This window comes from Oryzias melastigma, linkage group LG6 (assembly GCF_002922805.2).
Source record: "Oryzias melastigma strain HK-1 linkage group LG6, ASM292280v2, whole genome shotgun sequence".
NCBI lineage: Eukaryota > Metazoa > Chordata > Actinopteri > Beloniformes > Adrianichthyidae > Oryzias > Oryzias melastigma.
In genome coordinates, this window is record NC_050517.1 from 18418410 (window position 1) to 18434731 (window position 16322).

At 42.6% G+C, this 16322-nt stretch overlaps 1 protein-coding gene across 1 annotated transcript; it reads left to right on the forward strand.

Annotated features, from left to right (window-relative positions):
- The first annotated feature begins 1773 nt into the window (after positions 1 to 1773).
- klf13 (Kruppel-like factor 13) lies at positions 1774 to 15271 on the forward strand. Its single transcript, XM_024281437.2, has 2 exons — positions 1774 to 2673; positions 14145 to 15271. Exons 1-2 carry the CDS (start codon positions 2208 to 2210, stop codon positions 14438 to 14440), a joined length of 762 nt encoding a protein of 253 aa, XP_024137205.1. The 5' UTR covers positions 1774 to 2207; the 3' UTR covers positions 14441 to 15271.
- The last annotated feature ends 1051 nt before the right edge of the window (positions 15272 to 16322 follow it).

Consider the following 16322-nt stretch of genomic DNA (forward strand, 5'->3'; position numbering starts at 1 on the left):
CTGTGGGAACTTCTCAGGAAGCTTGGTCCGCTTCTGTATTTGGTTTTCTTCTATGCACGCGAGCAAACCAACCTGACTACAGGTGGGAAAATGAGCAGCAGCAGTCAAATAAGACCAAATCTGTGGGACTGTCCCTTTAAGAAAGCAATACAACTTTGGTTGCTTTCAAAATGAGGAGTGTGGTCCTCAGGTAGTCATATCTGTTTGATTAGTATCAGCACTCGTCTGACTGTTGTGCATCTCAACCACATAACAACTGGTTTCACCTAAAAACTAGAGGATGGGGATGTTGGACAACTCAGAGGATGAAAAAGAGAGAGCAAATCAAACACTGTGAGTGACAGAAGCACTATTACAAGTGTAAATACAAGTTGTATAGCACTTTTCCAAAAACCAATTTCATTCAAAGTGCTTTACATAAAAAAATTTAATGAAATTTTAATAATTTTAAAAACAAACGACAAGACACACACAGAAAACCTAGGTCAACACATGCACACACCATGGTAAATAAATAAATAAAAATAATATGTTTAAAAGAAAATACTGAAATGATGTAAAGTATAAATCTGGTTTTGTACTGAAGTGAGGAAACAATATAGGGACCTGAATAAAAATAAATAAATAATAAACAACCAGACAAGTATTTAAATACGTAGACATACATAAATCAGTAAAAGTAAATGAAAAAATGAATAAAAAGCTGATCATAACCTGTGCGGTGAAAGGTGCAAAGCAATAAATGACAGAGAAAGCTAGCTGTTTCTCTTCTTGTCTTTTCTAAACACCCACTCCGATTTTTTGTGTTTTTAACATGTTTTCTTGTGGCATTTTCTCATGATGGACATTAAAAAAAAAGAAAGCATAAAATTCCATTGCTGAATATTTCTTTATTCAAATCGTTGTGAATCAGGGTTATGCTGGTTGAAAAACAGCGCATTTGTGTTGTAGACAAGGAGGTGGGCGGGGCTCAAGCTCCCTGCTTCACCTGTGTACAGCTGGATAGCCCCACTGTTTTTTTTTTAGATTTTGGTGTGAGGGTCTGTAAGCTTGTGGGAGAGAGTGTAAATAGATGGGTGACAGGAAGTGGGGCCGGGCTTACACTGTGCCAGCAACTCAGAGGCAAATGAACTCCTGCCGCTCCGCAGAAACTATATCCTAGAAAATGATAGTTTTATTTTATTTTGGCTAAAAAAGAAATTGAAAATACTTTCACAACAGATGAAAACATGATTGGAGTGATTAAAAAAAAAAGAAAAACTCTCTGGTCTTTCCTAGTTTTGGAGAGTGCTGCCCCTAGAGGAGCTGTTGGAACTGCAGGATTTCATGGGAAGTTTGACCTAGTTCAAACATAAATAAAAAAAACTGTATTAGCCAAATATTCAACTATGAAGGCATCAATAAAAAAAAATCAAAAGAATATGGCAGAATAATCCTCTTTTGCCATGTTCTTTAAATGCCACAGACAAATTAAATATGAATATTTAGCAAAAAATGTAAAGAAACGTGCACAAAGACAAAAAACATATATTTTCTGCTTTTAATTATACATTTTCTTGATTTTACATTTGCTATAGCAATGAAAGCAAACGGACACACTAATGTTAAGGTCAGCATTCTGCCTTTAGAGTCCTTATTTTATTTATTTATCTGATTCTTCCGCAATATTAAAGAGCATCTGCGCCATTTTCTCCAAGCTTTTGCGCTCGATGCTCACATAAAACGCAACCCCCCGCATCTGAGCGCACAGACAACCTGTGGAGAAACTTTGAAGCAACTCGTGCTGCTCGGTGCACTTGGGGACAAGATGTACCCAATGAATGAGCGGCTGCGCTGACGGCGCAGGCGAGCTGCCGGTCGACACGCCCCCCGCATGGATACAGCGGGACGGAACGGGCGCTCGGGAGACTCACGCACTATGCTGGAGATTTTTTGACGCCGCAATGGGGAGTTAACGCGTCCAAGTTTGCGGAGTTCCTGTTGTCGGCGCACCGAACAAAAGACGCAGCCCGTTTGCGCTTGTCTGGCTCTCTGTGGAGGGGGGCGGCCGTGCGCGTTTTTGTCGTTTCTCGCGCAGGATGTTGATGATATTGGAAAGCCGGGTAAGATCATAAAGTCAGTTCTCCTACACAAAGGGAACCACGGTACTTTGGGCCCCCCCTCCCTCGCACGGCGTCGTTTCATTCTTTTTTTATTTTTATTTTTGAATGTCATCAAGAAGCAGAGGAGGCTGTTTGAAAGACAAAATGGATCACTTTGCAGCAGAGTGCCTTGTTTCCATGTCCAGTCGTGCAATTGTTCACCCCCCTAAAGGCAACAGGGAGCTTGAGATCCCGACCTCCTCCAGGATCGGGGAGGACATGAAGGAGCCCCTGGTGAAGGAGAACTCCTCTCTGTTCGTGGTGGCGCGGATTCTGGCGGATTTTAACCAGCAGACTCCCAACGGCGAGCAGGCGAAAATAAAGGATGAGAGCACGCCGAACCTCAGAGAGGATGGAAACTCTGCCACACCTACCACCTTCTCCGATCCTCTGCCCAAACAAAGAGGCAAGAGATCGAGAGGTCGAACTGAGCAGGAATCACCTCAGAAAAAGCACAAATGCCACTATTCAGGTTGTGAAAAAGTTTATGGCAAATCCTCCCACCTCAAAGCTCATCTAAGGACACACACAGGTCAGTTTGGCTGGATGTGAATGTGTAAAACTGTCCGTTTTCTTCTAGAATATCAGGGAGTGGATCATCATTTAAAAAAATGTTCATTTTTTAATGAAATGTGGGTTCTGAGATGGATAATGCGTGCTGCGTTTACGGGTCATTGGGCACATTCAAGGATCCACCCTTAATGGAAAGGATGAGCGCATGTGGTCTGAGCGCGTAAAGTGGAATAATTACGCACCAAATCCATATGAAAAATAACGTTTCTAAACTTTTCGATGAGTGTTTTGTCATTTCTGGGAGTTCAGGAGGTGGCGTTCATAAAACAGTGCCACTCCCACTCAAGTCTCCAAAGCTTTGTCACGGCTTTGCCTCTGCGCCCCCCTCCCTCCTCGCTGAATACGCGCGCCACCGCATTGAACAAAGTGTTCAAGGCGAAACCTGCAGCGTACACTTTGTTCAAAGAAACACGGAGCACGTTTCCATGTTGTCCCCGCGCGCACACATCAGCACTCAAATCCTTGCATTTGTTGGATTGAATCCACCTTACAGGTGCGCGTCCCAGAAAAAGCCGTGCGTAAAAGCAAAAAAAAAAAGTTTGGAACCAACGAAAACGCACCAGCAGTGACACTTAAAAAATGTTTAGGTGTGACCTTCCCGAAGGAGTGTAATTCTGCAGGATATGGGGAGGTGGCGGAGGCGGGGGAGGGCGCGCAGATACAGATCGAGTTAAATTGTGGGGTTGATAGGAGCTGTGCAGTCGCCTGTCTGCCCAGAGCCCTTTGTTGGGATGTGCCACACCCCCGCCAGACAGACTGCCAGCTGATCTGGCCAGCAACAGACTCAGCTAGCTGAGCCTCGACTGACTGAGGAGTCATTGCCTCCTCCTGATCTGCAGCAGCTCTCACCTCATCTTTCCACTCCTCTTTTCCCTTCGCACGCACCCATCATCGCCATGTATCATCTTGACACGGCAGAATGAAAACAAAAGCTCTCTGGATCACACAGAGAAAAAAGGGAGACACCACGTGTGACCTAAATCCAAGTTATCTACTGCAGGGAGACTGGAAAGAATGAGCAGAAGAGATCTGGATCTTTTAGAGATCCTTCCCCACATCCACTGGGTTGTTTACTGATATATAGAAGTCTCCACTGTGGTGTACAGCATGATACACACACATGATTGTGTTGTGGTTGGTTGGTAGTGACCTTGTCACGTATTTTAGTTATCTTTTGCAGCCAGATCTGAGTGCTGGAGGGTAAAACGTGTGTCTGACATAAAGACTAAATACTGGTTTATATCAATCACAGGCTGGAATTTGTAAAGTATTAAGTGTTGGATGAGTTTGTGTATGTTTTATTTACTTATGTTGCTATGTATCTCCCTCCTTTCTTTGCTTTGGGGTGACTTCCATGTCTGGTCGATTTATGTCTCCCAGAAAGTCCCAGTTCTGTTCCCCAGCTTGAGCCAAACTTGCAGCCGTGTTCTCTCAGCCTCCAGCGCTCGGCGTGCGTCCCTTCTGTCCAGACCATGTGACACGTCTTCACAGTCGATTTTTATTCCGCCTCCCTGTTAACTATTTTTCATCACCCGTTTGGACGGACTGAGGCATCTGGCTTCAAGTTTGTTTTGTGTCCCATAAATTCTAATAATAATGACTCTCCGCTTGTTTGATTGGATAGGCTGAAAATGTGGGTCATCCGAGTTCAGCCGGGCTTGCCTCAGCCAATCTTTGGCCAGTACCAGACTCTCTTTCAGCCTCTACTAGCAGAGTCAAGAGAGAATGGATGCCGGCACAGTCATGTCTAGCTGAACAGTTCCCAGTTGAGGAGGGGAAGACTGTTGTTGACACCAAACAAAGAAGTGGGGACAGGATGTCCTTATTTAACTCAATGACCACAATCTCATCAGCCCACTTTAGTTGACATCTTCTAAAATGCTTGTTAAAACCACATAGAATCTGTATTGTTTAATGTGAAACAGTGAAACAGTTTAGTAAAGTTTTTTTAAGGTTCTTTTTGCAAACATTATTACCAGATTGGCTAATAAAGAGTAGGATTGGTTTGTAACTGGTGTTATACTTGATGGTGAGGTACCTTCCAGATGTTTGAGGGTCACCAGGCTGGTTTTGTCTTGTGTCCTAGAGTTGGAAATTTATTTTTTTTTCTATTTGGGGTGGCCAACTGAAATAAAAACATATTCATTTGATTGCCAAGGAATACCAAAAGGGTTCAAATCTTTATTTAGTTAAGTTTTCTTTCACAACAGCACCACAACTACAGACAGATAGTATTCTCGTTTGCACCGATTAGGATCTCCATGTGTTTATTAAGCTAATGTTTATAAATCAGACACTTTTCAACCTTTGTAGCTCTTGAAAAAGGTTTCTTTTGAGTATTCACTGCAGTTTATTGTTGTTTGCTTTCTCTGGTAACCCTCCGTTCTTTAAGGTGCTAGATGGTTTGTTTGCATTCACAGAGTTATCTTGCTATTGAGTTGAGACCATTGTTTTCCCCTTGACTAAAGGTTGATTGTTCCTTGCAAGTAAATTTCCACTTTTCACATTTACCAAAAAAGTAGATAAACTAAAGAAATTAACTGTAGTCTGGACCTAAAAGTGCAGTGTGAATGTGCCTTAAGACTCATGAGATAATGGCACATTTGCAACACCTCAACTTTTTTTTTTTTAGCTCTAAAGCCTTTCCGTTTGTCTTCCGTTTAATGGATAGGACTCACTATCTTGTGAGGAGGGGGTTGGTGTCATTGAGTTCACAGGGTCTCTGGGAGGCCTTGTTGCTTCCCCTTCAAACAGACTGTGTGATCTCCAGACAAGGGATGGCCCCTCACTCTTCTCGACCCCCCACAGACTGGTTTTACAAAAAGCCATTTTGTCAATGTACAATATCTTTGTTTAAAAAAAGCTTATAGTCTCACAGAAAAAAAAAAAAAAACAGGGTCAATATTTGTCAACAACAAAGAGTACAATGACATGTTTTACAGTTGAGTTGATGTTTTGTCTGCACCTCTTTTGTGTTCTGCTGGGGTGTCTCTAATACTATGAAATGGCTGTAAAAACCCCTTTCCTGCTGCACCACCTGGCAGCACAGTTTTTACCTTATGTCTAACTAGTTCTGCAAAATAACTTTGGTTTATGAAACATTTTCCCCCTAAATTATCCCTAACTATGTCTTGAAAAGCATCAAGAGTATCTGATTATATGGGCTTCGTCCGTGCCGTTGGTTTTACATTTGGCTGCACGGCAACACAGAGCCCTCAGTGTTTCTGTGTGGCTGGTGGCAGTGATGAGGTAGCAGGGTGGAGATGGGGTTTTCCTGCTCATGCCTGACTTTAATCCTGGCACAGAAGAGGATAAAAACTCCTCCGAGATGGAAAAGTTCACTTCTCCTTTTGCCACACGGCAGGATTTCCACCGCCTCTCTTGATGTGGATCCCAAATGTAGTCTCCTAGAAAGTGGGTTTAACCTCCAATTTGGTTAAAACTAAAAATATAGTGAAACAATTAAGGGATTGCTTTAGATTTGCTCCCTTTTTAGACTAATTTGTTTCATTTTATTCTTAGAGAACTTTATCCTATCCTGCCAACATCAGTATTAGCATAATCAGTATGCTAGCTAACATAAATATGAAGGCTTTTCAAAGACATTTATTGATATATTTTTAGATATTTTCTTGAGTTTTACATTTCTAGCATTTCTCCTTGACATCTTGTAGGGCTCCAGTGCAAAATGTGTCCAATGGAAAGAAGGTATTAGTTAAATCTACTTGATCCACAGGATGTAAATAAAACCAGAATGGAACCACCATCTTGCCCGTTAATCCTGTGGTGCAGTATTACTGCCCCGTGGAAGACATCTTTGAGGCGTGTGCAGGCGCACATGCTGCCCATATGTTATCTATGTCCGCTGATAGTGGGACAGTTTCTCGCTAATGTTGGAGAAACAGTCTGCTTTGTCTGTGATTAAGCAGCCTAGCGAGCACAGTGGACGTGGTATCATTAATGGCCTCCGTCAAGCAGTGTCCCGACTGTTCAATGGCCCTCAGGCCTCGTGTAATCTTTAGGTAGTTCTGGAGTACCTTCATAAGACAAACTGTATCTCCCCACCAGTTTGTCCCACCCTTTTCCCAGCTTTCAAAGCACGGCGGGTGCGTGTTGTTTCGTGGGGCCACGTTTCGCGCTGTGGTGTTGATTACAGGAAAGAGGGATTCAGACCTGTGGAACACAGCATTTTTTTTTTCTTTTTTTTCACCGTCACTGTTCAAAAGCTGCCGGCTACATCCCTCGCGTGAGGGAGGGATATGCATCACAAAGACAGTGTGTACAGTAGAGCGCGGCAGGATGGGGGGTGGGGTTAGACACCAGAACATTCACCGTCAATGCCGGGCATTGATGTTGGTCATTTATTCAGCAGTATCTGCTGCTAATCGGATTGGGGCTTGAAGGGCTGTGACCTCAGGAGCAGAGCCCTCTCCTAAAAGGCTGCGTTTGAGAGGTACCGCCTCGTGTTGGAAGCATCGTGAATTTGAGCTATTGCTGCTCTGAAAGCTACTGTCATAAGGGGGTGTTTTATCTTTAGCTGTGGAGTCTGGCGAGAAAGGTGTGTCCTCCTCCTCTGTGTGATAAATCAAAGTGTGGCAGACCTCGGCACACTGGGGTGTGGCCCGCGGGACAAAATGAGCTGTGTTGTACAGAGTCTTGGCAAAAGAGACCTTTTTTCTTGTCCACATTACCATTCATCACCATGAGACTACAGACAGTCTTCTACCGTTATCTTCTTTCATCACTGAGTGGTGTTGCCTCTAGAGATCTAGCAGTTCTCCGTCTGACCCGTCAGCTATTGTGTCACTGTGTTGTATGAGCTTGAAAAAAAATGTATAGCCAAACAATTGACTTCCCAATGTCCACCTACTGTAAACACCCTTGAAAGACTACCATTGGTTTGGCTTTAGGCTTAGTGCTAACCTGGGCATGTTTACATTAAAAGTGGGGTCATATAGACTAGGACTGCCACGATCAGTCGACTAAATAGTTGATTAGTCGTTTCTTAATATTAAATTAAGTCAGAGTGTAGTAAAGTTTAAAGTTATAATGGCATTCTGCTAGCTTTTTGGACTATTTTGGCATTCATTAAGATTTTTACTCAATTTTGGAGTTTAGCTAATATTTTCCAGCTACATGCTAGAAATTTTGGCTAATTTAGGATTTTTTTTCATTTTTTAAGGCTATTTTGGATTAGCATTGGATTAGTATGCTAGCTGTTTTGGCTAATTTAGTTTTTTGTTGTTGCAGTTTTTAGGTTAATTTGGGGTTCAGCTAATATTTTAGCTACAGGCTAGCTAATTTGGCTAATTTAGGATTTGTTTCAGTTTTTAAGGCTATTTTGGAGTTTAGCTAATATTTCAGCTGCATTCTAGCTGTTTTTGCTCATTTTTAGGCTAATTTTGTAATTAACTAATATTTTAGCTGGCTATCAGCTTCAGCATTTTCAGCTATTAGCTTCAGTTATTCAGGTATCAATTTCAGCATCTTTAGCTATCCGGACTGGCATCTTCAGCGTCCAAATTCAGCATTCATAGTAGCTTTATCGCAGGTAATGCAATATATATATATATATATATATATATATATATATATATATTAGTTAGTTAGTTTAAAGCTAATGATGGTTAAGATGTGTGCTTTACATCCACTTTGCTCATGACCCGATTAGTCGACTATTAAAATAATTGTTTGTTGCAGCTCTACTCTGGACCCTACAAGACAGCACGCTGAACTTTTTTTCAAGGATTTTTCATCTTCACTGGTGTCCATGGCAGACTTAAGATCCTGTCCACCTTTGTCATGGGAAGGATCACACATCAGTTTAAAGGTGGGGTCATTGGACCCTATAAGAGAGAATGTGGGTTGATGTCCCCAAGGCCTCCAACACTTCAAAGCTGCAGGTTGTTCCTGCCTGCACTCAAGGGTAAAATCGAGTGCCCATTCTTGACTAAATGAGGCAAATGTGATGAGCTGGTCAGTGCTATCTCCGCCTTTCTCTGAAACAGTTATATATGGCAAAAAGTGTGTGCAGGAATCAGATAGTCACGCCCCACCCGTTTGGAGAAGTGAGTTATGGTGGAGTCCATGTATGTGACTGAAAAGAAGTGTTCTTCTGCTGGGAGAAAGGCTGCTGCCATTGTTCACAATCTTACAGCTACAGGCCAATGGACCAACCTTACTGATGACTCTAAATAGCACCCGCCCCACCTACAGAAACATGCTTGAAGCTAACTTTGGGTGAGGTTCCTTGAAAAAAAAAAAAGTTGAAAAGTGTGCTTTCATACTCCAACAGTCGCATCTCCACGTGCTCTGATGGCAGATGTGTTTCAAATCAAGCTGTTTTTGTGCCGACCACAGAGCTTTGCATGCCTTTGTTGTTACATTTGCACTCGCAGAGTCTGCATGTACTGCTTCTGTGAACAAAGAAAGAAGGAGCTGCAGCAGTTTGAATGTATATTTATTGTTCCGTACACATCTGTTAGCGTTTATACCGCCTTGGCATGTGACGCGGCGTGTGAAGGGAGAGGCCGGGTACTTTAGTGGAACCCTCTCTATTCCATTGTGCTCACGAGGGATCCATTTAAGTATTACTCAAAATCCCATGAGTGGTCTGCGCTGGCTCCTGCGTACAGGTCATAGCCTGTTGTAAACATGAAGCCAAATTATAGGATTGTCCCCAGCCTTGCCACTGGAGTTTGTGGTGTCCCTCTCATTTCATGCTGCCAAGCCGGCTGTGCCACCAGGAAAAAAAAAGCCAGCTCCAACTCTAATGAGCTGTGACACCGTCTGACTCCAGATATATGGCCCCTTCTTGACTCATTTGCTTCTTCAAGTCTACGTTGGTTCAAAGGGGGCTTGATTTTGCTCTGCAGAATCCATTAGTTGTTGTACTTTTACTGTGGAGGAGGAGGAGCACAGTTAACCTCGAGGTGACATCCGATTTACAAACTGAATATTTCCTTCTCCCTCTGCTATGCTACTCTGGTGCGTGGACGGCATGCTAGCGCCGAGGCACCCTCTGTGCCCGTGCTTGAAGACACACCAGGAATGTTATCTGCTTTTGGCGGGGACGCAGGCGGCTCCTGTTGGAGCAGGTGATCAGGTTCAGTTCCTGTCCTGCTGCCTACGTCAAAAAGAGATTGGATCTCGCCTGTGCAGTTAGCATCCATTACACCAGGGAGCCGGGTTGCATTTCTCTTAACTCTTTTTCTAAGGAAACTCCTCAGATATGAACAAGAGGAGAATGGAAGGATGGGATGTTTATTTACTGACCTAGTGGACCTATAGAGAACAGTTATATAACTAGAGTACCTGTGACATAATCACACCCCCTTGGAGGTGAGAGGAGGGGAGGGGTGCACTGGTGCTCGGTTAAGGTGCAGTTTGCCCGCATGATGTAACTCAGTTTATGGGTAACTGGGTCACTGTGTTCGTTAGGGAAAAGCTCCCCCCTCCTCCCCCTCCCGCCCCCTCGCCCTGTGCAACTGACACGTTCTAAGAAAGGCAAACCAGATTCTGGAAGTGGCACGGTGCCAGAGCCGGGATAACCAATCGGGAGAGCCTGACATCACAGTCGCCACGGTGTCCTGCCGAGGCAACACTGTAACTGGTTGCGAGGGAAAGCGGGGTCAGGCGAGCAGCCAGTCGCGTTCTTCTCCTCAGCAGAGATGCTGAGTAATTGCTGCAGTCTGTTGAAACGGCGGAACCATCAAGTCCTGCTTTGGGATCGAGGCTCTTACTGGGTCACAGTGTTTGCCCAACCCAATTTCCAAGCTTTAGTTAATGATGAAATGTTTCTTTATATGCAAAAAGGCCTTTTACGCAGAAAGTAGCAGTTTATTCTGCAGTCAGAAAGGTCACAAATGATAAAAGTTGACTTGCTCTATTAAACAGTTTACCAGATGCACGTTACTTTATCAGGGCAGACTCTGTTTAATTATTAATTTTGTTGGATGTGTTACCTTGGTTTTTGAGGCTCCAGCAGCTTGCGGCTCCCAGCCCTACTTGTAAATTTGCAGTTGCTGATACAGCATTAAATCATTTTAACACTTGACTTTTTAATTAGGAGGGGGGGCTTTGAAATGCTTTCTCCAGGTGCAGCTGGGCTGCAGTTCAACAGGTTCAGACAGCCATGCGGCCCTGATGAATATCAATGGTAACTTTAAGCAGGAAGGAGGATCCTCCACTAAATACGCCTGAAAGGATGAAAGAAAGGAAGTGATGCAAATAAATATGTCATGTGGAGTTTAGAGACTTTAAGTGAGAGAAAAAGTGGGCGGAGCTGATGGAGTTTGTCTGGGGCTTGAGGTGAGGCGTCAAGAGGCAGGAACACAGACCGTACTGTCTAGACTTGCTGTGTCTGTCTGCGTGTTTTGTAACCACTCAGAACGGGGTGTGAGGGGCAGATGAGGGGGGTAGAAGGGACTCGGAACAGCAGTGCAAGGAGTTCTTGTTTTCTGTCTGAGATTTTTAGAGTTTGAGTTTCTATTGTGAGTTCTATAAAAAAAAAAATACACGATTTTACCATCTTTTCCCTTTTGTGCTTCAAGGTCAGAGAAACTTCCTAAACACTGAAAAAGATGAAGCGTTTGTTTTACAGAAAACCTGATAACTTCAACTTAAAAAAATTAAAAGAAAGCAAAAAAGTATGTATATGTCTGTATGCCACCATCTGGTTTTGAGTTTGAGCTAATTTTTATTGCCTGATGGAGAGAACAGGGGGAGGGTGTAATTTCCCATGTGCCGAGTCACAGATAGTTGCATGTTAGATAATGGGCTGGGTAATCATGGTGAGTGTGATTAGCATCTGGAGTTTGGATAATTAAACCGTGTCTGTTACCGCGGTGCCACGCCACATTTTAGCTGGTTTATCAAAAGGTCTTGTTGCTGGAAGCCTGTTAGTCTCCTGTGGCTTCGTGTTTTACTGGTTTATTAAACATACTTGAGCAATATCTTCATAATCGTTCATTGTGTGTGAGTCACCAATTACTGGGAAAACCGACTTTTCACGAACTGAACAGTGGTTTTATTTTCCTCGTGACAGAGAGGCGTAGCTGTGAGAGGAGTCGTGTCAGACTAACTGTAGTACGTCTACAAGAAAGTGACTATAGCATGATTTGCTCCATTTACCACTAATCACATATAGTTTACATTCCTTTCCAGCATTTGCCCGGGAATACGTTGACATTCTTGGGTGTTTTTTTTTTTTTAAACAAGGTTTTGATTATGTTGTCTGAACCTTTTAAGTTCATTTCCACCTTAATCCTTAACTACTAAAAATCAAATTAATACGAGCATTTCACAGCATCTCTTTATGACTTCACTGTGTTCTGATGAGGAAAATGTGGATGGTTTATCAAAAAAATTACATTAAAACACGTTTTTTCCTGAAAAATTGTTCGACCAAAATGCATTGTGGTCTATATTCACTAATGTAGTGAGCATAGATGTATGCTAAGACTTCTGGGAAATTTCTAGTGCAGTCAATTTTGGAGTTGTAGATTCGGACAGCTCTACAAAATGGCGAACAGCCTGTGAAATAGTGACTAGGGAAGGAATTCGGACAAAGCTTGAGTCACACTGGTTGAATTTTTGGCTAAATATGTCCTGGATCGATTTTGGGTCAGTGAATCGGATCGAATCGGGTCGTTTGAAGTCCTTCTCCAGCTATATTTTGATCTATTGTAAATTTGTCCCTTGTGGTCTTTAGTTATGTGTATGCAGTTTTTTAGCGAAGATCAAAAAGTCTGTGTTTTTTTTAAGACACATTTATGCACTAGATGGATTCGGACGGCCCTAGAAAATGGTGAACGCACTATTCAGTACATTATATTTGTAATAAATGTTGACCAATAAACTACAGTCAGGGCTCCATCTTTAACAAATAAAGAAAATTCGTCAGCTTGTGAAAACCAGTTTGGGCGGAAATTCGAGAAACTTCAACCAAAAAAAATATGTGATTTGCTGTATTATTTGATCAGAGGTGAAGGTTTTCCTTTGCAGCAGGGAGACAGACGTTGGTTTCATTTGCATATTGCAACAATTACATTTATGGATTGAGGCTGGAATGGAAAGTAAGATTGAAGCCACCTGAAATCCACTGGAAAAGGTTGCATTTGTGGGAAAATTTTTCTAAGATGACATTTTTTTGTGCCCAGAGAGACTTTTTAATGGTTGCCTGGAGAGTCGTTTAAAATCTGAATATGTGTGGAGTTGAAATGTGGTTAAGAAATTATTCAAACTTTTACATGATTTGCACTTCTTCAGACTCTTTCTCAGTTAATTTGGAGTTAAAATGCATTTGGAGTAGATAAATGTAAGGAAAATAAAGGGTGGGGTCCAAGTAATTTCAAAGAAGTTGGACTCAAAAAGGAAGGTGCTTTTCAGTGCACTATAGATATTTAGGTTGCTTCTTTCTTTGTACTTTTGAGTTCTTTTGCAAGCTTTTGCAAATTGTATAAAGTTTGGTCCACTCTTGGGAGAGCAAAGAGGAAACTAAACCAAAGCATACTTTTTGTCTCAATTTTTTTCTTGCAGTTTTGAGCTGAGTCCAATGATCTGTCCTAGTTCGAAAGTGCTCTAACTCTGCTCTCCCACTAAAAAGGTCCTAAAGGGGATTACACCCTGTTAAGTAGGGCTGCCATGATTAGTCGTCTAATTGAACATTAAAATAGTCAAATACTAATATATTAGTCAATTAGTTGTTACTTTATATTATATGGAGTTGGAATGTAATAAAGTTGAAATTTATAATGGTATTATGCTAGCTTCTTGGACTATTTTGGCATTTATTAAGGTTTTTAGGCTATTTTTGATTTAAGCTAATATTTCAGCTACATGCTAGCTACTTTGGCTAATTTAGGCTTTTAGGCTTTTTATTTAGGAGTTTATCTAGTGTTTCAACTGTTAGCTAATTTATGATTTTTTTTAGTTTTGTATGTTTTTGTATGCTTTTTTTTGGAGTGTATGTAATATTTTAGCTAGCTAGCTGTTTTGGCTAACTTAGGCTTTTTTTCGTTTTTTAGGCTAGTTTGGCATAATATTTTAGCTGGCTATCAACTTCAGGGTTTTTAGCTACCAGCACTAGTATCTTCAGCAGCCAAATTCAGTTTAGCATTCACACTAGCATTATCACAGGTAATGCTATATATCTAGTTTTTAGTTAGCTTAATCATCATTAGCTTTAAACTATGTGCTTTACATCCAGTATGCCCATAACCCGATTAGTCAACTTTTGAAATAATCATTTGTGGCAGCACTACTTCTAAGCAGTGAAGAATGTGGTCACTTTGCCAATTATTTGTTTTTAGGAGCTAAATTATGTGCATTAAAAATGATTTAGAAGCAAATCCATGAAATTATTATTATTTTTTGGTCAAATGTAGCCCTGCTTCAGTGTAATAACAGATCTTGTCCTTGTTTTTGCAGGAGAACGGCCCTTCCCGTGCACCTGGCCCAACTGCAGTAAGAAGTTTGCCCGCTCCGACGAGCTGGCCCGCCACTACCGCACCCACACGGGCGAAAAGAAGTTCGGCTGCCCTCTCTGCGACAAGCGCTTCATGCGCAGCGACCACCTGATGAAGCACGCCCGCCGCCACTCGGAGTTCCAGCCCGGCATGCTGAAGAGGCCCCACGGCGGCAGCACCCCGCGTCCCAGCTCCCTCAGCGACTACAGCCGCTCAGATGCCTCCAGCCCCACCCTCAGCCCAGCCAACTCGCCTTAAACTGAAACCCCCCCGGTCGCACTTTACAGCCCGCGAGGCTGTGAGGCCCACCTTTTCTTCATAACACTTTTGTTGCACAGTCGTCAGTGTCCAACCCCTCCCACCAGACCATCTTTGCTATTCCTGCGCTTGCTGTGGTGTACCATACTGTACATAACTGCTTATTGTAGTGCAATTACCTGTGTGATCCTAACAGACGATAACGCTTTACCCAGAATGATGATGTGTACTTTCTGTACCACATTTTTTTTCTTTTGTTTTTTAGCTTCTAATCATGGCTAGTAGTTCAGCAGACAGTTTAGAAGTAGGAAAAAAAACACCCTGATAAGTCTTATCCATATTTTTATTGTTTTTTTTTTCCACATACAGGTTAAGAGAAGGGGTAAACACACACACCTCAGGACGGAAGACACTTGCTGTTTCTGTAATACCACAGTACTCAAGAGTACTCACATTGACTGCACAATATACTCATCACTTTATTCCGAAATTCAACAGGGGTTGAATTTTACACCCTGCTCAGGGAAGGCCTTGTTAGCTTGAAAGAATGAACATGGCGAAGAGAAGCAAACAGAACATATTCTGCAGCCTTACACACAACACGATTTGCACTCTCTGCTTCATTTTTTTTGTTTTGCTTTCACAGTTCAAATAAAAAGAATCCGTCAGACTTCATATTAGATTGTGAAAACAATCAGTGCCCCCTTGGTAGAAGAGTTTCTGCTCCATATCTCCAAAACTAATCTGTTAGATCTGCGTGTGATTCTGCCGTGTGGGAGGATTGACATTTTCCTGTTTTCTTAAAAATGTTTATATTTAAAGTAAAAAAAAGAAGAGTTGGTAAAGTTTCAAAGCAGCTGTTCGTCGTACTTCAGCTTTTTATCCAAAGTGGAAGGAAAAATAAGGAGAAAAAAAGTTTGCTCACATCTTAAGCACATTGGAAAAAGTACCAAAGACTGAATAGAAGCTCTCTTTTCAGCTCTGTAAGTAAGCAGTCTTTTCTGATGTTTGGCTGCATCGCAGGTAGAAGCTGAAGCTTCACTCCTCAGCTCTCTGCGGCTTTTTTGGAGGAAACAGCTGCACCCAAAGGCCGCTATTCACACCCTCCAGGAGGGAGTGTAGCGACTCCTCTCATGTGGAACTACCTGAAGCGTCGGTCTCTGCCGACGTCTTTTCCACTGTTGCCCAACTTTCCGAGGTCAGATGCGGGGCAGGGAGCTGAGCAGCAGTGAGCGGGGTTGGGCTGTGACATCTTGGAGAGCAGAAGGAATATCTGAAACAAACAGGCAAGAGAGGGCAGGTCCTGATAAAAGAGAGGAGGTTTATCGCCAGCTCAACAGCACAAAGGAGGAGACGCGCAGTCGCAGACACGCTACTTCCTCCTCTTTCCCCGACTCCCTTTCTTTTCTGCCACTTGTGGAAACAAACGGCAGAAGAAAATGTCGGTAATTAGTGGCTTGATCCAAACTCTAAGATTAGATGAATAAAGGAAGACAGTAGCTGTATGGAGTGAACGCGTCTTAAGCACAAGTCCTCAGAATCACAGCGATAAACCTGATTTCCCCAACGGCTGCTTTCAAACTTTTATCTAAAAAAAACAAAAACGTTTGAACCAAAATGAACGCCGTCATCCAGCATGAGATGGCTGTGTTTTTAGACTAACACGCCTCATTAAGTCTGGCAAAAGGCATGGCGAAGCTTCCATGGAAACGGGCACCACCATCAGCGCCGCCAGCTGCCCCACCTGTCTGCTGTGCCCGCATTTAAGTCAAAGTTCTCCTGTCATTGAGCCTGTAAGGCCGCCGCCATATTGAAGCGTTTCAGTTAGGCCGGCTCGCCTGGTTCTGCGGTCTTCTTCTCGACGCGGCGTGCATGCTAACTT